This window comes from Rhincodon typus, chromosome 26 (assembly GCF_021869965.1).
Source record: "Rhincodon typus isolate 14 chromosome 26, sRhiTyp1.1, whole genome shotgun sequence".
Classification (NCBI taxonomy): Eukaryota; Metazoa; Chordata; class Chondrichthyes; order Orectolobiformes; family Rhincodontidae; genus Rhincodon; species Rhincodon typus.
Window position 1 is genome coordinate 32,361,719 of NC_063357.1, and position 27,091 is coordinate 32,388,809.

The 27,091-nt window shown below is 39.6% G+C and overlaps 1 protein-coding gene across 10 annotated transcripts in view; it reads left to right on the forward strand.

Moving 5' to 3' along the window:
* The window catches only part of LOC109916239 (elastin), a 225,182-nt gene that overhangs the window by 146,029 nt on the left and 52,062 nt on the right, over positions 1 to 27,091 (forward strand). For 8 of the 10 annotated variants that reach the window (XM_048612512.1, XM_048612514.1, XM_048612513.1 and 5 more), the window contains 8 exons: positions 3,361 to 3,396; positions 11,982 to 12,029; positions 17,155 to 17,235; positions 17,627 to 17,662; positions 18,793 to 18,924; positions 23,030 to 23,065; positions 23,751 to 23,831; positions 26,826 to 26,861. In XM_048612512.1, the coding sequence (XP_048468469.1) occupies positions 3,361 to 3,396; positions 11,982 to 12,029; positions 17,155 to 17,235; positions 17,627 to 17,662; positions 18,793 to 18,924; positions 23,030 to 23,065; positions 23,751 to 23,831; positions 26,826 to 26,861 (486 nt within the window). The remainder of the gene's footprint in view (positions 1 to 3,360; positions 3,397 to 11,981; positions 12,030 to 17,154; positions 17,236 to 17,626; positions 17,663 to 18,792; positions 18,925 to 23,029; positions 23,066 to 23,750; positions 23,832 to 26,825; positions 26,862 to 27,091) is intronic. The other 2 variants (XM_048612505.1, XM_048612510.1) reach the window with 2 other exon arrangements.

The window sequence follows — 27,091 nt, forward strand, 5'->3', positions numbered from 1 at the left end:
AGAATGAAAGAAACTTAACTTTACTGGTAAATTGCGGTTCAAAGTTAAATAAAAACTTGGTCAACACAGTGTAGACCTGGATAAACACAGCTGGTCAGGCAGCATCAGAGGAGCAGAAGAGTCGACGTTTTGGATCAGGACCCTTCATCAAGACTGGGTAAGGGGAAGGAAGCTGGGACATAAATAGAGGGAGGAGGGGTTGGACTCGGGGAATGTAGGTAGAATGGCGATGGGTGGATCCGATGTGGCTTCCTCTACATCAGTGACACCAAGCGCAGACTCGGTAAATGATTCATGGAGCATCTGCGCTCCATACACTATAATCATCAACACCTTCTGGTTGCTAACCATTTCAACACCCTCTCCCACTCCCTGGGTGACATGTCTGTCCTGGGACACATCCAGTGCCATGACGCCTCATGCAAACAGGAGGAGCAACACCTCATTTTCCGCCTCAGGAGCCTACAGCCCGATGGCCTTAACATAGAATTCACCAGTTTTAAAATCTCCCCAGCCCTGGCTTCATCCCATTGCCCAACCCTCCTTCTCATCCCTGCCTCCTTGACCTGACACAACTTTTCCATCTTCTCCCCCACCTATCTGCCCCACTCCTCCCACTGACCAATCCCTACCTAATCCACCTATCACCATCCCACCTACCTTCCCCCAGCCCAACCCTTCCTCCCTGTATTTATTTCCCAGCTCCCTTCCTCCTCCCCTAGTCCTGATGAAAAGTCCCAACTCGAAATGTCAACTCTCCTGCTCCTCTGATGCTGCCTGACCTGCTGTGTTCCTCCAGCTCCATACTCTGTTGACTCTGATTCCAGTGCCTGCAGTTCTTGCTATCTCTAAATACAAACTTGACTAGATTTCAGAATAAAAATCCCTCACTTACCAAATTTGCAAGCTCACAACCTGTCTTGGTTCATAGTTATAAACTGCCACATTTGGAGTTGTTTATTTATGTGCTTAGCAAGAAACCTTGATTTATACGAGCTGAAATTCTACAAAATTAAGCTAAGCATTTCCTTAGGCAAGGTGAATCTGAATTAATTAAAAACAGCTGGAATCTCCAAGGAATAAGCTATTCTGTTTCTAGCTTTGTCTCCTCAACTGAACAGCGCTCAACAAAAAGTGAAAAATCATCACAGTTCTATTGATAACTCTATAGTAGTAGTCCAGCTGTAGCATAAGTTAAAAATATAAAAAGTAAACCCTTTCAAACAGGAAGTGAGAGGGCTACTAAAGCTAAAATTGCTATAAAAGTATTTGTTAGCTGCACTAATTTTTATTGTCACTGCCTGATGCCCTGAAGAGGTTAGAATCAAAAATAAGTTATATGAAAATGATTACATCATCTGTGGTATCATCTTCTTTGTGAGGTATCCATTGATTTCTTTGAGGAAGAGGTGGCAATTTTGGATGCTTTCCATAAATGGTAAATTTGCTGTGTATAGTGCTTGAAAATTGCTGAAAAGCACAGTGCTGGTTCGGTGTCATGTCGATCTGCTATACATCCAAAAGTTGGTGGTTCACATCATGAGTGCAAGGTGAAATAGTTTGACAAAATGTTTCTTTTTACAGCTTTCCAGGATGATGTAACTTACTGCTTGATTGCCACTACCTCTTGATTACTGCAACTTTTATGTAATTGGTGGATTCCTCATTACTACACAATTAGAGTAATGTTTCAGTACCACCTTAACAGTCCAAACATTGAGCATCCTCATACCTAATTCGACCACCTTCTCAGAAATAGAGGTGTTCCTCTGAATTTCACAAAGGTTAATCTGCTGAACGTAAAGGTCTTCTGAGGTTGGTTGGCTCGCCGAGCTGGTTTCTTGTATCGCAGATGTTTCGTTACCATGCTGGGTAACATCCTCAGTGCAGCCTCCGATGAAGCGTCGGTTTGCTTTCCCGCCTGGTTTTTAAATTCTGGAGTCCTTTGAGCTGGATTGCCTCACTTCCGGTTTTCCTTCGTAGTGGAATGTATATGGGGTTGAGTTCAATGTGTTTATTAATAGCATGCTTCGTGGAGTGCCAGTCTTCTAGGAATTCTCGTGCCTGTCTCTGCCTAGCTTGTCCCAGGATTTTAGTGTTGTCCCAGTCGAAATGGTGGTTCTCCTTGTCCATGTGGATTGAGATGAGTGAGTATTGGTCGTGTCTTTTTGTAGCCAGTTGGTGTTCATGTACCCTTGTTGTTAGTTTCCTTCCTGTTTGTCCGATGTAGTGTTTCTCACAGTCTCTGTGATTGCTCCTGTCCATGGCAGGGAGTGGGTCTTTAGTTCGGGTGAGCAGTTGTCGTAGGGTTGACGTAGGCTTGTGTGCCACTCTGATGCCCAACGGTCGCAGGAGTCTTGTGGTGAGTTCCAATGTGTTCCTGATGTAGGGTAGTGTGATGAGTGTGTCGGGGCATGTAGTATCTTCCTGATGTTGTTCATGTAGGCATCTTCTGACCTAGTTTTTCGGATATCCATTATCCCTGAAAACCTGGAAGAGGTATTCTTCTTCCTGTTGGCATAGTTCTGTGTTGCTGCAGTGTGTTGTTGCCCTTTTAAACATGTTCGCATGCAGCTTCGTTTGTGTGTGCTGAGATGGTTACTGTTGAAGTTCAGTACCTGGTCTGTGTGTGTGGCTTTTCTGTGTACTTTCGTTTGCAGTTCCCCATTTGTCTTACGCTCTACCATGACATCCAGGAATGGGAGCTGTTTGTGCTTCTCTTCCTGTCTGGTGAATTTTATTCCGGTGAAGGTGTTGTTTATAAGTTTGTGTGTTTCCTCTAATTTGGTCTTCTTATGCTTCTTTGTTCATATCACAACCTAGTAGTTTCAACCAGAACTGATAAACATAGACAATATATGCAAAGTTCAGCAATCAATTCAGCAGGAAGTATATAGTTGTAAATTTGTATGACAAAGCCACATGCACAGGAGATGAATCAGCACCCACTTTTCCCTCTATCCTATCCTGACTAGTTGTGAGTTCATCTTTTTGGACCATATCGATTACTGTGTCTTTTTGCAAGATCATCCAAATTTGAATAATTGCAGTTTAACAAACTAGCTGTTTTTTGTCACTCTTTTGAGGATGAGCATTTTGTAAATGATCAAATTTCTTTTTATTCTTTTTGAACTTCATAATAGAACTCTTACTATGTTGTTGATGCTTCCCTGATAGCTATACTGGTAAATTTCATGCATGCCTAGTGCAGAACCGTCATCAGCAATCAATCATTTATTTTGGAGATAGTAGGAACTGCAGATGCTGGAGAATCCGAGACAACAAGGTGCAGGGCTGGATGAACACAGCAGGCCAAGCAACATTTATTTTAGTAAGTCTGTCAATTCTTTGTCATTTCAGGTGCAGCTGCTGCAGCCAAAGCTGCAAAATATGGAGGTAAATTTTAATACTTGATATATCATATTTAGTTGATAGCTTATAAAAACATTAAATATTATACAGGCTTTGAAGGTGGAATAAAGTTGTGTTCAAATTAAAAATGAATAAATATCCCTGGTTTGCAGCATGTACAATATACCATCAAAAGTCTACCTTCTTCTAAATAATAATGTTATGAACGTGTTTCTTCATTAATGATGTGTGATTAATATAATGTTCTATTTTTAGAATAAGCATCTTTTCTGTTTTAAAAAGAAGCCCTTTGGCCAATTGTGTTTGTGCCAGCCATCAATAATCTATCTATTCTAATCCAATTTTCCAGAACTTGACCTATAGCCTTGCATGCTATGGCATTTCAAATTCTCATCTAAAGATTACTTCAATATCTTGAGGGTTCCCACCTTGACCACCATTCTAGGCATAGAGTTCCAGATATCTAACGCCATCTGGGTGAAAAAGTTCTTCCTCAAAACCCCTCTAAACACCTGCTCCTTTGCTTAAAACTGTGCTTCTGGTTATAGACTTCTTCACTAAGGGGAAAAGTTTTTCATTATCCACTCTGTCTATGCCCCTCGTAACTTTGTGTACCTCAGTCAGGTCCTCTCTCAGCCATCTGTGCTCTAAGGCAAATAAATCTAACATCGAGTCTATCTTCAAAGCTGAATCGCTTCAGCTTAGGCAACATGTTGGTGAATCACCTCTGCATCATCTCTAGTGCAGTGACATCCTTCCTATAATTTGGTGACCAGAACTGCACTGTATTTCAGTTGCTGCCTAACTAACATTATATGTACAGCTCCATCATAACATCCTTGTGATCTCAATGCAATCAGCTTTAATGAAACCAATTGACTAATTTATTAGAATTCTTTAGCGATGTACATACATTGCCAAAAAGTATTTGACAAAGTTCCATAACATTGGATTCTACAAAAATTAAGATCTTCTAATGGAGGGGGTATGATGTTAGCATGGATAGAAGATTGGTTAGCTAACATGAAAATGATAATAGACATAAAATTGTAATTTGTGGTTTGGCGAGATGTAATGTGTAGAGTACCACACAATCAGTTTTAGTGCCTCAACTGTTTACAAGCCAAATCAATGACTTCCATCAAGGGGATGAATGTTGCAAGATTTGCTGATGAGATGAAGATAGGTAAGAAAGCAAGTTGTGAAGAAGACATGAGAGGAGTCTGCAAAGGGATATAGATAGGTTAAGTGAGTGGACAAAAAAATTGGGCAAGTGAAATATGATGTGGCAAAATTTGAACTTATCCACTGGCAGGAAGAATTGAAAAAAGCATATTATTTAAATGAAGAGAGATTGCAGAGTGATATAGGTGTCCTGGCAGAAGAATTTTAAAAAGTGTTAAATGCAGGTACAACAAGTGTTTAGTGAAGAAAATGGATTTTTTTTATTCTTCATTCACTGGATGCAGTGGCTAGGCCAGCATTTACTGCCAATGTCTAATTGCCTAAGGGAAGGTGGTGTTCAACTACCATCTTGAACTGGTGCAGTCCATGTGGTGTCGGCAAACCCACAGTGGTATTAGGGCAGAAATTCCAGCAACAGTGAGGGAACAGCACTATAGTTCCAAGTCATGGTGGTACATGACTTGAAGGAGAACTTGTAAGTGTTGACATACACGTTTCCTTCTGGGTGGTAGAGTTTGCTGGTTTGAAAGGTTGTGTTTAAGGAGCCTTGGTGTTTTGTTACAGGCATCTTGTAGGCATTAGATGGGGTGAGAAAATCAAGTGCTGTGTCCTGTGTGATGTTGGAGTTGGAGTTGTTGGAGTTACAGTCATCCAGGCAAGTAGGTAGCGTTCCATCACATTTCTGACTTGTGCCTTGTTGATGGTAAACTGACTTTACGGAGTCAGGAGGTAAGTTACTAAGCTGCAGAATTCCCAGCCTGTGCTTTGCTTTTAAAATCACAGTATTTATATGGCTAGTCCAGTTCAGTTGCTGGTACCCCTAGGATGTTAATGGTAGTAGATTCAGTGATGGTAATGCCATTGAATGTCAAGGAGCAATACTTAGATTCTCTCCTGATGGAGATGGTCATTGTCTGGCACAGATTTGGTAAGAATGTTGCCAGCTGCCTATTAGGCTGGGCTCAAATGTCATCAGGATCTTGCTGCATGTGCTTCAGTATCTGAAGAGTCACGAATGCTACTGAATATTGTGCAATCATCAACAAATACAGCTGAACGTCATGCAGTCATCAAAGAACATCCCTACTTCTGACCTGATAGTGAATGGAAGGTCATTGATGAAGCAACTGAAGATGGTTGGGCATAGGCCACAAGCCTATCTCTTGCAGTGATATCCTGTCGTTGAGATTATTGGCATCTAACAACCACTATCATTTTCCTTTGTGCTAGGTTTGACTGCCCCAGCAAAGATTTTCCCCTGATTTACATTGACTTCATTTCGCACAGAGACCTTGATGCCACAATCAGTGAAATGCTGCCTTGCTGTAAAAGGCCATCACCCTTGCTTCATCTCTTTGAGTTCTGCTCTTTTTTCCATATTTTGACTAAGACTGTGGTGAGCTTAGGAATTGATTTGGACAAACGGAACCTAACTGAGTATCAAGAAACAGATTATTGTTGCGTAGATGCTATTTGATTGTACTGCACTATTAACTACAACTTGCATCACCTTTCTGATGAGAGCAAACCAACAGTGTGGTAATTAGCTGTGTGAGGTTGGTCCTACTTTTTGTCGATTGATCAAAACTGAAAATTTTCATATTGTAAGGTAACTACTATTTTAACGGTGCTGAAACAGCTTGTCTAATGGTGTGGCTAGTCCAGGGAGCTCAAGCTGTCAGTGGTATTGATGGAGTGTTGTCAGCATTCATTGCCTTTACAACATCCTGTGCCATCAGCTGTTCTTTGATATCACATGGAGTGAATAAGATTGGCTGAAGGCTGGCATCTGTGATGCTGGGCCCTTAAGAAGAGAGTGAAATGAATTGTCAGCACAGCACTTTTGACTGAAGATTAATGCTTCAGCTTTGTTTTTTGCACTGGTGTGCTGGGACCCATCATGGAGCATGGCGATATTTGTGAAACATCCTCCTTCAATGAGTTGTTAATTGTCCAACCTAATTCATGACTGGATGTAGCAGGACGCAAGGCTTAGACCTGATTCATTGCTTGTGAGATCACTTGAATAGATCTCTGTATATGCTGCTGCAAGTAATTCTGTGTTATGTCTTCACTAGCGTGACAGCTGCCTGAAATCTGCAGGCCTGTAGTTGTAATCAAAAGGAGGTTTTCGTATCCATGTTTGACCTGATGCCATAGACTCTGTGGGGTCCAGAGTCAATGTTAGGACTCTTAATAAAATCTTTCCCAACTATAACCACTCTGATAGATCTGACCTGCAGTGAAATGATGTGTTGCTGTCTGCAACATAGTCATTCTCACAGAATCAGACATTACAATATCAGACTGTTGCTTGACTAGTCAGTGGAACAGCTGCTCCAAGTTTGACACAAGCCAAAGAAAGGAATACTTTGCAGGGTTGGCAGAGCTGGTTGTGTCATGGTTGTTTCTGGTGCCTCGATCCATGGCAGCTCGCCTGCTGAGTTTCATTTACATGATCAAACTTTACCACCAGTGGTTAGATTCAACTGTGGCTTGCTGGGCCCTTTCAGAGAGCATTTAAGACTCAATCAGATTACTATGGATCTGAATCATGTAGGCCAGACCAGATGAGGATGGAAGATTTTCCTTTCCTAAGGGGCATCAGTGAAACAATGGTTTTTTACAAAAACCAGCAATGGTTTTGTGGTCATAATCTGACTCACTTTTTTAAATACAAATTTATTAATTGAATTCAAATTTGACGATCTGCCATGTTGGAATTCAAGCCAATGTTCCCAGAACTTCTGTGGGGTTCACTGGAACACTAGTCCACTTAGGATGCAGAATCCACATTTAACAATTCCACATTGAGCTTTCTTTTGCTTTAACATTAAGTTATTGTATTGTGAAGCCTAGTTGCACATCATGAGATAGATTTGTTTTAACATTGTTTACTGTAGTACCTGACACAATGCACACCACTTTAGCGCAAATGCTCCTATTCACTGATGTGGCCTATGCCCAATGCCTGCTTGAGGGCTGCACCAAGAATGCCCAGCCACCAGGCCCCACAAAATTACTTGATGGAACAGCCACCAAACTGTGATCATATTGCACCTGCAGCCCAACAGCATCCACCCCGAGAGGCTGTCATGCTTTCCACTACCAAACCAACACACTTGTAAGTATCAGCCCCAGGACCCTCTCAGACACAGTAGATTGCCACTCTTTGCCAGCTGGTGATCATCTGCAGAGAATCTGCTTGAATCAGATTGGAAGACCCCATTCTAGCCACCTGCCCATCTGACCCCCGTCCCCCATAGCTCCAAAGCACAAGCTATAATGGAGCTCCACAGTCGACTTGAGCCATTCCTTCTCCCCAAGGCACTAAACTTACAGTCAGTAAAACTGTGCAGTGATGTCCTCAAATTTCATTGGATTAGAGAACACTTCAACAAGGGGTGGTGATGGCCTAGTGGTATTATCGCTGACTGTTAATCCAGAGATCCAAATAATGTTCTGGGGACCTGGGTTTGAATCCCGCCACAGCAGATGCTGGAATTTGAATTCAATAAAAATTTCTGGAATTAAGAATCTAATGATGACCATGAATCCATTGCCGATTATCTGAAAAACCCATCTGGTTCACTAATGCCCTTTAGGGAAGGAAATTGCCATCCTTACCTGGTATGGCCTACATGTGACTCCAGACCCACAGCAATGTGGTTGATTCTGAACTGCTCTCTGGGCAATTAGGGATGGGTAATAAATGCTGCCTAGCTAGCGACGCCCTCATCCCTTTAAAGAAGAATAAAAAGAAACTTCCGACTTGTAGCGTGAGCAAAATCAATGTTGCCTACCAGCCATAAGTCACAATCTAATCCCAGCCACAGTTCAAACCCCACCATGAGGTTAGGGAGGAAGGTCATGGTCCCACAACCAGCCAAGAGGAGCAACTCAACAAAAGGTGTGTCAAATGGACCCCAGAGGTGGTGGCAGCTAGCAAAAAAGAACAACACGGATCTGAAAAACTGTGCCAAAGGCAACAACTATGTTGAAGCCAGGAATGAGCAATAACCCCAACAGGTGGCTCAGACCCTGATGAACAAAGGAGCCCCAGTGCAGGCCCTGGGCAGTGGTGCTTCAGTCTTCATTCTCGGAGGTTCCACTGCAGGAGGTTCTGTTTATTAAATGTTACATTTTTATAAATTTGTTATTTTAACACCAAATTTAAATCACCAAATGGGTATTTAGCCATTTAAAATATTGTATTTCAATTTAGATTCAACAAATATAATGTTTTGAATTTTTTTTCTGCTAAGGAAGTTGAAATGGAACCTAACTCCAGTTTTAACATTGAGTCCTATGGGAATCAATGCTTCACGTAAAATCATTTCACTTAAGATTGCAATTTTCAGGAATACAGACTATTTTTAAGTGAGGACTTCCAGCTATATCATTTCCTCTTCTATGTTTATTACAAGGGAAATGAAATATAAGAGTAGAGATGATTTGCTACAGTTGTACAGGGCTTTGGTGAAACCACAGCAGAAGTATTGTATACAGTTTGTGTCTCCTTATTTAAGTAAGGACATAGTTGCATTAGGAGCAGTTCAGAGAGTGTTCACTCAACTAATTTCTGTGATGAGGGACTACGTTATGAGAAATGATTAAATGGGTTAAGCCTGTATCCATTGGAGTTCATAAGAATGAGAGGTAATCTTATTGAAACATAGGTGAGGAGCTTTGGTAGGGTATATGCTGAAAGAGTGTTTCCCCTTCTGGGACAGACTAAAACTAAGGGACATAGTTTATAAATAAGAGGTTTCTCATTTAAAATGGAGATGAGAAGAATTTTTTTTCCCCCTGAGGATTGGGAGTCCATGGAACTTTCTTCCCTAAAAGATGGTGTGTAGAAGTGGGTTGGTTGAATATTTTTAAAGCAGATAGATTCTTGGCGAACACAAGATTCAAAGGCTATAGAGGATAGGCAGGAAAGGGCATGTTGAGGCCATAATCAGATCAGCCTTGATCTTATTCAGTGTCAGAGCAGGCTTGAGGAACCAAATGCCCTGTTCCAGTTGTTAATGTACAAGCTTATGTTAATATTTATATATATATCAAAAATTAATGATGCATTTCCAAAATGAAATTGAATCAGCTTTGACCACAATAAACTGTTAAAAGGAAGTTGACTGCTATATTATTGTAAGAGGAAAAACTATTACTAATCTGTTCAACAAAATATAATCAACCGGAACAACTAGTTAGAGAAACATTGGTTACTAAAATCGTCCTTGCCCTGTTACGTGCTAATTAAGTAATATATATATTTCTTACAAGTTTATTGTTTATTAGCATAAAATAGTGTAGTGCTTTAAGTGCAAAGTACTTCTAACCTTTTCAGTTCCCTTAAGGAACCATCGATCATTGCAATGACCTCCCCCACATCTGCCCCACCCACCCATATGTAGTTTTGTACTAATGAAATGGATCAATTTGATATTCTAATGTGTTCTTTCTTGTGCTATTAATTTAGGTGCTCCAGGAGGTATAACAGTACAATAATTTGTTCTTGATTTACTAGACCTATAAGTTATGATTATTGATCAGTTATTACCGTTTCACCAAACATCATATTCTAGTTGGTGAAATCAATCATTGTAAATCTCCAGTGAGTATGTAGCGTTAAGTATACCAGGCAGTTTCATCTGTGAACAAAGAAGTTTTAGATTTGTTGGGAATGCACAGGCCACAATGGGCCAATTGGTCTCTTTCTTTGTTTTTGATTTTATGGTACTGAAATTCCTGGACGTTGGAGAAAATAAGAAGTCTGATATTTATGACAAAAAGAAGTGAAATTTGGTATGGCACATTATATTAGGAGTTTTATCACTGACGGTAAAATCATGGACAATAAAATTGAAAAAGAACAACTGATTGATTAATGTTTTAAATAGAACCCAGATATAATTTTATAAAATATTATTCTAACATTTTCTTTTACATCTGTTGTACTTGCTGGTCACCTTGCTAACCATTTCCATCACCTTCTGCTTGGTTTCAAACTTCTAGTATTTTTGCTTTTTTTCATATAATACTTAATAAATCTTACTTTTCTGACTATTACTGTGTACTTAGCAATGAAATTCAGTATTTTCAGAAACATGATCCTACGGCATGCTTGCTGCACAGAACTGCAGTGTGAAAAGCCTCTATCCGGTATCCAGGCTGTGGCTCAATGGATGTAACTGCATCTGGTGGTTGGGTTCAGAGTGAAAGAATAGCAATAAAAACAGAGTTCTTCAAATATGTGGCGACAGTATTAAAAATCTAACTATCTTTCTCCTAAACTATAATTAAAAGAATGGGCCCATCTGCTGTGCAATTCATTAATCCACTAGTGAAACATCAGAAGGAAAAAAGTTGGTATATCATATGGCACATAAAATTTTTAGAGTATGATAAATGTTTTAACGAAATGGATAGGGCTTGATGGAATGTGTAAGTAGACATAACTGGAAAAATAGTAAATGTATAATAGAGACACGAGATATGAAGAATGAATTTTAAAGCTAAATAGCACAGTCTAAAGAATCTGCATTTTAAACTATTGTATAATTTTAAGTCTAATTATTACCAGATTACTGTTGCAATGTTTCTTTGTAAGTAAAATCCAGTAATTAAATACTAATGAATGGTATGTTTTACTTTCTATTTGTGTCTTTCTGCTTTTCAAATGGAATATTCCCACAATTTCTTGAATTCATTCAGTTTGTTCAATCTTTATTTAGCTGTATAATCAATAGTGTGAGGTGAGGTTTGCCTGGGAATGGGGGTAGCAATTAAAAGTATGATGGTCGAACATTGCTACTATAAGCTAGTAGTTGTCAGATATTGTATGCTGTCATTCTGCCAAGCCACCTCATATGTTGCTGTTTTGGAAAATAAAAGCCCTGTACAATCCCTTTTGGGCACAAGCAAAAGCATGTGATTACATTTCACTCAGTTCCTTCGTGATTTAGCCTTCTCCAACAGTGAAAATCAGTCACCATTCACCAACCATTGTGCTGCCATTCGGATAACACCGCATTGGAGCATTGTACCAAGCGAAGACATTCATGAGACAGGCACTGAAACCATGCACAAGAATATGTATTGTTAAAATCACTGTAGGGACTGATAACTTTTAAAAAGATACCTGAATTTCCAATGGCCAATTCAAAGGAATCACATGATATGGTGTTGTGTGATTTTTTTACTTTATCCACCCCAATCCAACACGGCACCTCCACATCATAACATTTGATACATTCAGCAAACTCCACCTGAATATGTTGTTTTTTCCTAAATGAGTGACCACTTTGGACAAAATTTAACCATTACAAATCCTCCAGTCCAGTACACTCATACAACTTACCATCCCAGTCATAGGCAGTGTTTAAATGAGCCAACTCAATGTTTTTGTTTCCTTAATACAGGTGCTGAAGGAGCTGTTCAGCCTGGAGTTCCAGGAGGTAAGGACATTGGTAAGTTAAAGTCAGCACAGTCGTACCTCATTAGATAGAGACGACTGGTAGTGGTTTAACCTGAGGAAAAGTGAGAAGTTAAGAAGGGGAGTCCTTCATGGTAACCTCGCGAGAGCGTGAATTGAACTCATGCTGTTGGCATCATTCTGCATTGCCACCAAGCCAACTGAACTTTCAGTAGCAGGTCGACAAGTACATTCAGGTCCCATTGGACAACAACATTTTTCATTCTATCACCATGTAATATTACTCTGCTATTTTGTTATCCCTGCCAAAATTGACAACTTCACACATATCCCCAGTAAATTTGTCAAACACAATTTTCCTTTGATACATCCATGTTGAATTTGCATTATCCCATTGATGTTTTCTAAGTGCCTGTTATCAAAGAACAAAGAAAATTACAGCACAGGAACAGGCCCTTCGGCCCTCCAAGCCTGCGCTGATCCAGATCCTCTATCTAAACCTGTCGCCTATTTTCCAAGGACCTGTATCCCTCTGCTCCCTGCCCATTCATGTATCTGTCTAGATACATCTTAAATGACGTTATCGTGCCCGCCTCTACCACCTCCGCTGGCAACGCGTTCCAGGCAGCCACCACCCTCTGCGTAAAGAACTTTCCATGCATATCTCCCTTAAACTTTTCCCGTCTCACCTTGAAATCGTGACCCCTTGTAATTGAGTCCCCCACTCTGGGAAAAAGCTTCTTGATATCCATTCTGTCTATACGTCTCATGATTTTGTAGACATCAATCAGGTCCTCCCTCAACCTCCGTCTTTCTAATGTAAATAATCCTAATCTGCTCAACCTCTCTTCATAGCTAGTGCCCTCCATACCAGGCAACATCCTGGTGAACCTCCTCTACACCTTCTCCAAAGCATCCACATCCTCTTGGTAATGTGGCGACCAGAACTGTACGCAGTATTCCAAATGTGGTCGAACTAAAGTCCTATACAGCCGTAACATGACCTGCCAACTCTTGTACTCAATACCCCGTCCAATGAATGAAAGCATGCCTTATGCCTTCTTGACCACTCTATTGACCTGCGTTGCCACTTTCAGGGTACAATGGACCTAAACACCCAGATCTCTCTGTGCATCAATTTTCCTCAGGGCTTTTCCATTTACTGTATAGTTTGCTCTTGAATTGGATCTTCCAAAATGCATCACCTCGCATTTGCCTGGATTGAACTCCATCTGCCATTTCTCCGCCCAACTCTCCAACCTATCTATATTCTGCTGCATTCTCCGACAGTCCCCTTCACTATCTGCTACTCCACCAATCTTAGTGTCATCTGCAAACTTGCTAATCAGACCTTCCTCCAGATCATTTATGTATATCACGAACAACAGCGGTCCCAACACGGATCTCTGTGGAACACCACTGGTCACAGTTCTCCATTTTGAGAAACTCCCTTCCACTACAACTGTCTGTCTCCTGTTGCCCAGCCAGTTCTCTATGCATCTAGCTAGTACACCCTGGACCTCATGCGACTTCACTTTCTCCATCAGCCTACCATGGGGAACCTTATCAAACGCCTTACTGAAGTCCATGCATATGACATCCACAGCCCTTCCCTCATCTATCAACTTTGTCACTTCCTCAAAGAATTCTATTAAGTTGGTAAGACATGACCTTCCCTGCACAAAACCATGCTGCCTATCACTAATAAGCCCATTTTCTTCCAAATGTAAATCGATCCTATCCTTCAGTATCTTCTCCAGCAGCTTCCCCACCACTGACGTCAGGCTCACCGGTCTATAATTACTTGGATTATCCTTGCTACCCTTCTTAAACAAGGGGACAACATTAGCAATTCTCCAGTCCTCCGGGACCTCACCCGTGCTCAAGGATGCTGCAACGATATCTGTTAAGGCCCCAGCTATTTCCTCTCTCGTTTCCCTCAATAACCTGGGATAGATCCCATCCGGACCTGGTGACTTGTCACCCTAATGCCTTTTAGAATACCCAACACTTCCCCCCTCCTTATGCCGTCTTGACCTAGAGTAATCAAACATCTATCCCTAACCTCAACATCCGTCATGTCCCTCTCCTCAGTGAATACCGACGCAAAGTACTCACTAAGAATCTCACTCATTTTCTCTGACTCCTCGCATAACTTCCCTCCTTTGTCCTTGAGTGGGCCAACCCTTTCTCTGGTTACCCTCTTGCTCCTTATGTACGAATAAAAGGCTTTGGGATTTTCCTTAACCCTGTTTGCTAAAGATATTTCATGACCCCTTTTAGCCCTCTTAATTCCTTGTTTCAGATTGGTCCTACTTTCCCGATATTCTTCCAAAGCTTCGTCTGTTTTCAGTCGCCTAGACCTTATGTATGCTTCCTTTTTCCTCTTTGCAAGTCTCACAATTTCGCCTGTCATCCATGGCTCCCTAATCTTGCCCTTTCTATTTCTCATTTTCACAGGGACATGTCTGTCCTGCACTCTAATCAACCTCTCTTTAAAAGCTTCCCACATATCAAATGTGGATTTACCCTCAAACAGCTGCTCCCAAACCACCTTCCCCAGCTCATGCTGAATTTTGCTATAGTTGGCCTTCCCCCAATTCAGCACTCTTTCTTTCTTTAGGACCACTCTCGTCTTTGTCCATCAGTATTCTGAAACTTACGCATCCTTTACATCCTATCACATCCTTTACTTCTTTAACATTTCCCTACTGCCGGTAGATAACCAGATTGTAAGCCCAGGTTTTCTTTCTCCATACTTTTTTAATGAGTGGTATTAAATTGCTACCATCCAATCTGCTGGGACTGTTCCAGAACCATATGCTGTCATGTCTTTCCAAGATTAATGTTAACTAAAGTGAGATGCCATGAGAGTGAGATGCCATGAGAGTGACAGCCCTTGACATCAAGGCTGCATTTGATTGAGTGTGGCATCAAGGTGCCTTAGCAAAACCAGAATCAATGGGTGTCAGAGGGCAAACTCTCCACAGGTTGGATTCATACCTGGCACATAGGAAGATGGTCATAGTTGTTGAAGGTCAGTCATCTCAGCTCCAGAACATCTCTGCAGGAGTTCCTCAGGGTGGTGTCCTAGGCATCTTCAGCTGATTTGTCAATTACTTTCCCTCCATTATAATGTCAGAAGTAAGGCTATTCGCTAATGATTGCGCAATGTTCAGCACCATTTGCAACTTCTCAGGTACTGAAGCAGTCCATGTTCAAATGCAACAGGATCTGGACAATATCCAGGCTTGGACTGATAAGTGGCAAGTAACATTCGTGCCACGCAAATGCCAGGTTATGACCATCACCAATAACAGACAATCTAACCACCACCCTCAATATTCAGTGGTGTTTCCATCACTGTATCTCCCACTATCAACATCCTGGGGGTTATCATTGACCAGAAACTCAACTGGACTCGCCACGTAAAAGCAGTGGCTACAAGAGCAGGTCAGAGGCTAGGAATGCTGTGGCCAGTAACTCACCTCCTGACTTCCCAAAGCCTGTCTATCATCTACAAGGCACAAGTCAGGAGTGTGATGGAATGCTCCCCACTTGCGTGGATGAATGCAGTTCCAACAACGCTCAAGAAGCTTGACACCGTCCAGGACAAAGCAGCCTGCTTGAGTGGCACTACATCTACAATCATCCATTCCCTCCACTACCAAAGTGTACAATGCTGCTACTGAGCTGTCTATAAGATGCGCTGCAAAAATTCACCAAAGATCCTCAGACAGCATCTTCCAACCCACAACCATTTCCATCTAGAAGGACAAGGGCAGCAGATACATGAGAATACTGCCACCTTCAATTTCCCCTCCAAGTCACTCATTATGCTGATTTTGAAATGTATTGCCATTCCTTTGCTATCGCTGGATCAACATCCTGGAATTCCTTCCCTAATGACATTGTGGGTCAACTCATAGCAGGTAGACTTCAGCGGTTCAAGAACGGAACTCATCACCACCTTCTCAAGGGCGGCTACAGTTGGGCAATAAATACTGGCCAGCCAGTGATTCCCACATACCACAAAAATGAATTGTAAAAAAAGTGCATTTTTTAAAGTTAATACATTTTGATACTTTTGGATAACCTAACCAAAAGCCAAATAGAATAAAACATATTTTTCATTAATTGCATTAATGTTCTTTCTTTACTGCAGAATCCAAAACTGTTACACTGCTGAAGGAGGCCATCGTGTCTTCAAATAAGCGTCTTGGTGTCAGTCTTCTGCCTTCTTCTCCATAGCTCTTTACGTTGTTACTTTTCAAATAACTATCTAATTTTTCTTTTGAATGCCTAAATTAAACCTGCCTGCACCACCCAGCATTACATTCCAGAACCTAATTGCTCACTGCGTGGAAACATTTTTTGCTCATATCACTTCCACTAATTACTTCAAATTTGTGCCCTCTCATTCTTGTTCTTTTCATGAGAGGGAGCAATTTCTCCAAATTTAATCTGTCTAGACCTCTTATGATTCTGAATACTTCAAAACAGATCTTCTCTTCTCCAAGGAAAACAATCCCAGCTTCTTCAATCTATCCCTATAACTGAAATTTCTGAACTCTGGAATATATGCTTCAGTCAGTAATTGATATGGATGTCCTTGAGCAGTCATCTCCAGATTTTTCTTTTATTAATTTCAGACTATAGAACAGCCTGAAGTGCTTTCTAGCAATTAGTTACTTTTTGGATTGGCATTGCTGTTGCTATGTTGATGACCGCAGGAACAAATCGGCATTAGGAACCAGTCATGCATATAGCGAATACTATAGGGAGTAAAACCATTCTACTGGTTATTCAAGAGTTGAACAATGTAATTAGGAAAGTTCCTTACCCTTATGTGGATAGTGTCTTAGGAGCACCCTGTCCACAGAGTTTGGCTTTAAGTTTAACATCTCATCCAGTAGATATGATATCTAACAATCCAGCACTCCCTCCAACTTGCATGGAAGGAGAATAGTTAGGACGAATAACAGCTCACCTTGAGGTGTTGAAATGAACATCTAGAATTAAAAAGTGAACATGGATCAGAGTTCACATTATTTGTATCGCTGTCAAACACTGTTTTCCAAAAACCCCTTAATTTGCACTATTTTGTAAATAAATCATTTACTGTTTCTAATTATTAAATTCTTGTTATCTTAATATAGGTGTTGGAGTAGGAGTGCAGCGGGGCGCTGGAGTAGGTGTGCAGCCAGGCGCTGGAGTTGTCCAACCTGGTATTGGAGTTGGTAATTTGCTGTCTTCTGAAAGATATTTTGCTCCATTTTACTTCATTTATAGCCTATGTAATTCTGTTCTGCGCTATTTCTGTATAAGTGGTGTTACCACATTATGCAATGAAATGTCACAACTAACTGAACATTGCTACAATCATAGAATACCAGAGTCTCTTGATTATTTCATAGTTACAATTTTTTTAGATGAGCATTTGCCCAATAGAGTTCAGAAATTGATCTGAGTAAATTTTGTTATTGTGGAATGTTTCTGACTCATATTTCTCAGGAATGCTGTGTGGTTGTAATCTTCCGTATTTCATGATCAATGACATTTTGTCATATCTATATAGAGACAGACTTAGCTGTATTATTACAATAAATTTACTTTTCAATTTCATTCTAGGCGGAGCTGCTGCACCTAAAGCTGCCAAATATGGAGGTAAAACTACAGTTGCTAACATATATTCACTGGTCAATGTAATGATCAAATTATTATCCTTGAAAATCAAGGTAAAACCAATTAAATGTGAAAGAGAAAGGAATTTAAATGGTGAATGTAATGGCTACGTGAGACACATTTCCACATTAGTAACATATACTCTGATCATTCTTGGAACATCAAAACAAAGCAAAGCATTGTGGATGCTGGCAATCTGAAATACACAAGAACAAAAACTGTTGGAGAAACTCAGCAAGTATGACAGCATATGTGATCTGCTAAGTTTCACCAACAGTTTTTGTTTTCGTGTATTTCAGACCGCCAGCATCCACAATGTTTTGTTTTGATGTTGCAAATCTGGCAGCATATGTGAACTGCTAAGTTTCTTCAACCATTTCAGTTTTTGTGTCTTGCAATATCAAGTCAGTCAGATGATCTGGTGCAACCGTTAAACTGAAGCAGAAAACACCATCAAGTACTCAATGATGTGTTTTGAACCTTTTAGCATATTTTTTCTTTTGTTTTGAAAACTGATTCTTATTAGTAACCAATTTATAAATAAATTGTTATGCTAGTTTAGTGATTGTCAAGACACCAGAAAGCCTCATCCTTTGGATAACATAATATCTTCTTAAATAGTTTTAATAAACTTACTCAGGCATGTTATGACACTCATCTGGAACAGGTGGGACTTAACGCTGGGCTAGGAGGTTTAGGTTTAAGAGCACTACTACTGCACCTAATATTCCCAGTTGGTCTCCCAACCAAGCACTAACAAGGCATAAGTCCGCTTAGTTTTTGAGATTAGGCTTTTTTAGACTAGTATGGCCATCAGTTTATTGCAGCTTTTCAGATCAATGATAACAGACAGATTGCCTCATCAAAAAGACAGCAGCTCTGAAAAATGCTGCACTTTTCCATTCCCACATCTAAGAATAATACTTAGTAGCATAAGATCTTAGTTTAAATGTTGAAGTGCTGGAATTAAAAAGGCAGCAGATTTCCTGGGGCGATTTTATTTCACTGTGTGCCACAATAGACCAAAAAAACTTATTTTTTTTGTCCTTTAATGTTCTAAAATAACAAGTCACTATTTTGAAATATCACATTCTTTTTTGATCTCAATGTAGGTCTTGGAGTGGGTGTGCAGCCTGGCGTTGGAGTGGGTGTGCAGCCTGGCGTTGGAGTGGGTGTGCAGCCTGGCGTTGGAGTGGGTGTGCAACCTGGTGTTGGAGTGGGTGTCCCGGCTGGCATCGGAGTAGGTAAATTACTGTCTTTTGGATGACATTGTTCTCCATTCTATTTTACAAAGAGTATATAACTCTACTTCATCCCAATTCTGTGCAAATGGAGATATCTGACTCACTTTGAAATTAATATCAAAAGCGAAAGAAAATAACAACAGCTGGATGCATTCATCAAGGACATTGTATGAAGAGTTATTGGATTGTCAAGAGAATCTGCAAGTTTTCTGAATGGCTGAGATTGTCCATTCTTGCAAAGTCAGCCTGTGATATTCCTGTCAACCAAAATTAATTGGATGGACATCATTGGTTATTGTCTGTATGGCCAAAAAAGACAGAATAACAGGACTATGATATCATTTATAATGGCACTCAGGGAATTATCACACATTTTAAGACAACCATTCAGTGTTACTTAAAACTAAATGATCTATGTCTTCTGCAGGTAAGCAATTAAGGCACTTCATCAATGATTAATACTCAAAATGCCAGCACTGGACTTTGTTTTGCCATTGCTCTAGTCACCATTCACATGGGAAAACTTTTCTGCAACTCATGCCTGTATCTTTTCCTTCTCTTTAACTTCACTTAGACTTTCTATGGTTCTAGGCAAAGCAATAAATTTAGTTACTCCACCTAAATCATTACCTAGGAGTAAGTCAGTTCCATCCACAGGTAATTTCTGAAAATTCCTACTACCAATGTTTCAGATGCTAGGTCGCATTCTGTGTGAACTTTGTACATAGAAACAGGTATGTATTCTCCACTTACCCTGTTTATTAAAACATTGGCTTTCAAAGCAGACTCTCTGAAGGAGAAATAAAGTCCTTCTCTCGTAAAACTGATACATAACTGCTGTATCCCTTAATATAGTTTTGGCTTTAGCTGTATCATTTGAATAAAGGATTACTTTGCCTTTCATCAAAAACCTATTATATCATTCTTCTATCCTTCACCCCTCCTGCACTCACAGCGGTATTTAACTTTGGTTTCACAGTTGCAGTCAAAGCTACAATTTGGTCCATGGTACTTACCTTGTGAGTTCCCTTTTCAGATTCTCACTTCTGAAACACAGTCAGTCTTATGTGCATCCATTGCAACTTCCAGCATTTTGAATGAAAATGTTCTACTTTGTGACAATGGAAACAATTAAGCAAATGATCCTCTGAGCCCTTACTTTCTCGTCTCAGCATGAAATCCCGGAGCATTCCCAGCTGTTTCTTCACTACTCTGACTACTTATCATCTTTCACCCTCTCACTTCTTATCCATTTCAGGTCTACGGAGTTGAAAGAAAAAATGATTTCCTTTATGATCCACCAGTTAAATTTATTATGCTTTACCCTTTCAAATTCACATTAGCTTTGCTGAAGTTATTTCCTTAAATTTTGAAACTTTTGTCTTTATGCTTCAGGAACTAACTCAAAAAAACCAGAATTGCCTTTTATACAGCATCATAATCCAAAAGAATTCCTCTGACAGTGATGCATAAATTTATAACAAATTTATTCTCTAACATGTGGCAAAATCAAAATACTAAGTACTAGAAGGCAAATTTAAAATATACCAACTTTAAATTCAAAAGCACATACATAGGACAGACAGACACAAAAGTTATCTTAGAAATATTATGTGTGGAAAATGTAGGCAAAAATGACACTGTCTACAGATCAAAGTCTAAACCAAAAGGGGTGGAATGAGTAGAGTTTCTTCACAGTTCGTTTTTGAATTGCAGCTAGTTGTTGTTAACTGCGGCTAGCTTCAATTTGGTAGCCGGTCAGTTAGATTTAGATCTTGGCTGAAATTGAAAGTTGTTTTTCTTTTTGTGAAGACAAGTTTATTTCTTTTCCAACTGAAAAGAGAGCGTAACAGAAGGATCTAGCATGCATTCAAGCTTTATGGAAGTCTCTGTTCCAATTGCACCTCAGGCCTATGACAAGCTGTACTTAATCCAAATCCTGTTGCTGGATTGCTTTTTGAAAGATGCATGATGCCATTGTGTCTCAAAAGTATCAAAATCCAGCCTCCAACACCAAAAAAGTTAAATGTTATTATGTAACCATTAAATGTCTACACAGTTGCATTTTTGAGTTATGAGGAAAAACTAACTCATTCATTCGCTACAACAGAGTAGTCCAAATTTCTGTTTTCCAGTTCATATTTCCAAACAAAATACCTGTAGTCATTAGAGCTTAACCTGACTTATTTAGAGCTCAATTTTTGAATAGACTTGATGCCTGTTAGGAACAGCTCCAAGTATATTATTGTAAATACCAGGGTAAATTCAAGTCAGGATGCCCACGTTTACATGTTTACGGGTAATGAAACACCATCAGCAAGAGTTCCAATGGAATAGTAGCAATATTTTTAAAATGTATTCTCTGACGGTTTTTAACATCATTGGCAAGGCCAGCATTTGTTGCCTGTCCCTAATCATTCATGAACTGAGTTGCACACAAGACCATTTCAGACAGCTTTTAAGAGGCAAACGCATGGCTGTGGATCTAGAGTCACATGTAGACCAGACTGAATGAGGATGACAGATTCCCTAAAAAGACATTATAGTGACCAGAAATAACAACCGATGATAATCTCATGGCCACCAATGCTGAGATTACCTTTCATTTCTGGATTTTATTAATTGAATTTAAATTCCACCAGTTGCCATAGTAAAATTTGAACCTATACCTCAAAGCATTAGCATAGACCTCCAGATTACTGAATGAGTGCTATTACTACCACCATCATCAGAAGATATAATTTAAGATTTTACTTCCAGCATAAATTGGTACCCAGAACATCTGATGCCATTCTAATCCTCAATAACAACAAACACTTCAGTATTCACTGCTGCTTGTATCAGAAGATCAGAGTCCATTTTTCTTCTTGTCAGGGAGTCAAAAGTTAGAGGCAATAACCATAAAACAGTGACCAATAAATCCAATAGAGAATTCAGAATATGACCTTTTACCCAGGGAGTGATTAGAATGTGGAACTGACCCATACAATTATTTGTTGAATCAATTAACATGCATGGATTTAAGGTAAAAATAGATAAAACAAAACACAAGGGAGAAAATCAAGAATACCTTTACATGGAGTAATTAAGCACAAGCTTTTTAGACATACAGTATATTCACCGGTCTCTGCTTGTACAGAGAATGTTCTCATGTATGGGACATGTTCACTAAGCAGAATGTCTACATGACAATTGACTGATTTTAGGGCAGGTGAACAACCAACGTAATAGCAGTACTACCACTTTCAGTAAGATGTTTAGGTAGGTAGTACAGGTCAGGAGAGAATATCAAGAAGAATGTCAGGACCTTGATTTGGAAGCTATTATTGAATGTTTCTTCTTCACCTGCAGGACCTATACATACATACTATGAGTAAGGCAAGGAAGCAGATTCTAATCCATCATAGCTAGAATGGAGTTCTATCCCAGTCTGAGCCACACCATCCATTCAGCAAACTAATCTAACTGGTTCCTCATGATGTCCATGCACTTTCCATGCATGCTGTAGACCAGAACAAAGAATGAAGATGGTAGAGTCTGTCATTTTCTTTTTGTCACATATCTGACCAAGAATCTCACTCACTCTTCTTGCCTGTCATTGGCAGGTTTGGAATGATTGGAAGGTTTACAGGTTGACAGTATGAACGTAGCTTCCTTGGCCATCAATCCTACAGTAGGACTTGAACTCGGAGCTCAGTGAACAGCAGGAACACTATCCACTATTCCACAATTCCTCCTATCTATTCAATATATTCATATAAGGTTTTATTTTTAAATCTGTTTGGTAATTAAATGTAAACCAAGCTCAGCACACTTCTTGAAACATTTGAGAACATTGACCTAATTCTAATGTGTTAATTAAACTTGACAAGAACTGTCTGAATTTGGAAAGAACTGCTTCATCACAAAGTTGATATTCACCCAATGGAATTCAGGTTAACATCAGTTCAACTTGGACAATTCATTTTAATGAGCAAGATTTCAGAGAATCTATTTTTCAGGAATGCTGTGTTGCTGTAATCTTCAGAATGCTTCTTGTTATGCATATATGAAGACACTGTAGCTGTAACTGTATCAAAACTTACTGATTTTTCTATCACTGCAGGTGGAGCTGCTCCATCTAAAGCTGCTAAATATCAAGGTAAGTCTACCATCTGCTAACAGATTCGCTGGTCTAAATAATTGTCAAATCATTATTTTTGAGCATTAAAAAAAGTTTATTGTAAAAGAGAGGGGAATTTTCCTGATGCATGTTATAAATAAATGAGAAGCATTTTCATGTTACTAACCTATACTCTGAAAAATCATGCAACATCATATTGGCAGGATTATCCAGCACAACCACTAATATGAGACAGAAAATAATATCGGCATTCAATAATGGGATGTGAACTTTTACCAATGCTGATTTTTTTTTTCCAAAACTATCATTGATGGAGAGCAGTTTCTAAATACACAGTTAAATGATTTTAGTGAATGCTAATGTTGGCAAGAACATCAGAATGCCTCATTCTGGTTTGGGTAGTATCATCAGACCTTTTCTTTTTATCCATATGAACAGGTAGATTGGCATCTATTGTCTCATCCAAAATATGGCACCTCTGACAAAGCAATGCTTTCTCCCTCTGACATTGAAGAATAATAGTTAGGGACAATAACATTTTAACTTAACTTCTGAAATCAATGTCTGGATATATAAACAGGATTTCAAATTTGCTTTTTTTCCACCATTGGCAATAATTAGCTGAAAAAGTCTATAAAGTCACATTGCTTTATGTAAAGCCTTTCACTATTTCTAATTATTAAATTCCTTCTATCTGATTTAGGCCTTGGAGTGGGTGTGCAGCCTGGTGTTGGAGTAGGAGTCCAGCCTGGCGCAGGAGTTGGCCAGCCTGGCATCGGAGTGGGTAATTTACTGTTTCTTGAGATACATTTTCTTCTATTATACTTTTCATAAAGTGTGTAAGTCTGTCTCATCCCATTCCTGTGCAAATGGAGGTACCCAATACAAGACAAAATTAATTTCTGAAGCAAAAGAAAATAACTGCACATTGATGCTTTCATCACTGATGCAGTGTGGAAATGTTCATGCCTTGCCACTCACAAGTCTGTTAAAAGAACACGTACATGTTCTGAGTTTTCCACTCCCATTTTACTATCCTGGCATATTCCTTTCTACTAAAATTGTTTGGACAACATCATGCATTGTTGATTGTAAAAATAAAACGGGCTTCATGACTGCATCAGAAAGTACAATTCTTCTGCAATCCATTGAAATGGTCCTATGTTAATCCCCAAATGTCTCTTGATTGAAGAATATTTGCATTTTTTGATTTGACTCACTTCAATCAAAACATTCCCACTTGCAGGATCTAGGCTGATTATCGTCCATTAAAAGACCAAAATTTGGATTTTGTGTCTGGAGGATAGCCCATAGTGATTTATGGGAACCTTGATAAACATGATATATTCAAGTGCAAATAAGTTGGATGTGAATATAGGTGACATGGTTAGTAAGTTTGCAGATGACACCAAAGTAGATGATGTAGTGGACAGTGAAGAAGGTTATCTCAGAGTACAATGGGACTTTGATCAGATGGCCAATGGGCCGACGAGTGGCAGATGGAGTTTGATTTAGATAAACGTGAGGTATTGCATTTTGGTAAGGCAAATCAGAGCAGGACTTACACATTTAATGATAGAACCCTGGGGAGAGTTGCCTAACGAGACCTAGGAATGCAGGTGCATAGTTCCTTGAAAGTGGAGTCACAGGTAGACAGGATGATGAAGAAGGAGTTTGCACGCTTGCCTTCATTGGTAAGTGCATTGAGTAAAGGAGTTAGAATGTCATGTTGCGGCTGTATAGGACATTGGTGAGACCACTTTTAGAATACTGCATACACGTCTGGTTGCCCATCTAAAGGAAGGATGTTGTTAAACTTGAGAGGGTTCAGAAAGAATTTACAAGGATGTTGCCAGGACAGGAGGGTTTGAGTTACAGGGACAAGCTAAACAGATGGGGCTTTTCTCCCTGGAGCATCCGAGGCTGAGGGGTAATATTATAGAGATTTATAAAAACATGAGGGACGTGGATAGAGTGAATAGCCAAGGTCCTTTTCCCCTGGGTGGTGAAGTCCAAAACTAGAGGGCATAGGTTTACGGTGAGAGGGCAAAGATTTGAAAAGGACCTGAGGGGTAACATTTTCGTGCAGAGGGTGGTGAATGTATGGGACAACCTACTAAAGAAAGTGGTGGGGTACAATTACAACATTTAAAAGGCACCTGGGTGGGTATATGAATAGGAAGGGTTTGAAGGGATTTGAGCCAAATGCTGGCAAATGGGACTAGGTCAGATTGGGATATCTGGTGGGTGTGGATGAGTTGGTCCGAAGGGCCTGTTTCCATGCTGTATGCCTCTATGACTCTATACTTGTACTTATATAGGAAGATCCCCAAGAGGCTTTAGAGTTTTCAGATTCAACTTAAGTTGTTCACTTAAGACTGATAGTTTCCCAATTAGTTCTTTTTCTGTGTTGTAATCTTCTGTTTGAATCTTTTATGATTGGAGGCATTACAAATGTAAGATTTGTGTTTGCCTATGATTGGTTCAAATGTCCTCAGCGCAATTTGAGCAAAACAATGCCATTACCGTTGCACATATCCACACATTACGGTTTCCAAATAATTAATTTCCTTGGCGGTTCGAGTGCCCAGAGTTGGTAGTGATATGGCAGTTAGCTGTATCATCATGGGGTGAGGCTTCATCAGAAAATAGATGAGCATTTTCAACAAAATGGTCAGCACTGGCGGGGAGGAGTGATGAGTTGTGTCAGCAAGGTGAGCTGTGAGGAAGCTGGTTCTAATGTGGTTTCAGTTGGAGATGCAGTGCTTTGATACTCCACTGTATTTACTTTGAGGTGCACTTCTGATCAGGCCTTATGCTGCAAAATCAGTGTAAAACCAGGGGAGTATAAGGAACTCTGTCCAGGTCTGCATGTTTTTAGGTTCTGGGGAGACTCGCACTAAGGTCTTCCAGCTGCCCACAAAGCCATTCCTAGAATGGAAGCCCCTAGTTCCAATGTAAAATGGTTCCCTGAAACATCTGATCAAATTGAGACCATCTATCTCAGCGATCATCTTTTCATTCACTAATGATGGGGATTGGAAGATTTGGACAATTTTTTGGGGAATCCAAAGTTATACACCATAGATCTAAAAGTGACTCTAATTACACTAAGAATAGTTAAAATATGAGTAGTTGAGGCAATTAGCATCATGCATTTAAGGAAAAACAAACACAAAAAGCAGAAGAATATCTGGGCATATTGAAGTTAAACAAGGGTTTTAAGTGAGTTCTTGTAAATCAGGCTTGCTCATTATGCACAATGTCAGGTAAAATCTGATAGACTTTGGGATGGATAAAAATAATGCCATTATCAAAACTTTAAATAAAATGCTTAGTCAAATTCTATGTGTTAGCAGAGAGTATCAAGCAAAGTGTAAGAAAACCTGACTTAAAAAGCTATGTTAGGTTCTTCCAAAGCAGAAAACAGTTCTTACGATATTTTATAAGGATTGAGTAAAGTTCACCACACGTCTTGGAATATTTTGAGAGTTCACAAATGTTAATTTAGTTAAAGAAATATAAGACAGACTTGCCACAGACACACAGAAACTCTTAAGTTCTTAATCACAATTTTCAGCAGTTGGACATTCACCCAATGGATTTTAGAAGTTAATATTCACATAATTTGAGCAACTTGCGTTAATAAGCATAATTTTAGAGAACTTGCTTCTCGAGAGTGCTGTGATTTTGTAATCTACAGGAATGTGTGTTATTATACCTGTATACAGACTAACTTGCCTGGACTAATACCTTTCCTGATTTTCTCTCATTACAGGTGGACTTGCTGCATCTAAAGCTGCTAAATATGGAGGTATATCTGACCACTACTGACCTATACACTGGTCAATGTTGCTATTAAGTTATTATCTTTGAGGATTGAGAAAAGCCACTTCAATTTTAAAAAGAAAGGAATTTTCTTGCTATGTGTAATGGCTATATGTGAGAAGTATTTCCAAGTTAATGACCTATAATTGCTGATTCTTGTAACATCACATTGATCAATTGGTGTTGATTAGCGACAAGTTCATAAATACACAGTCA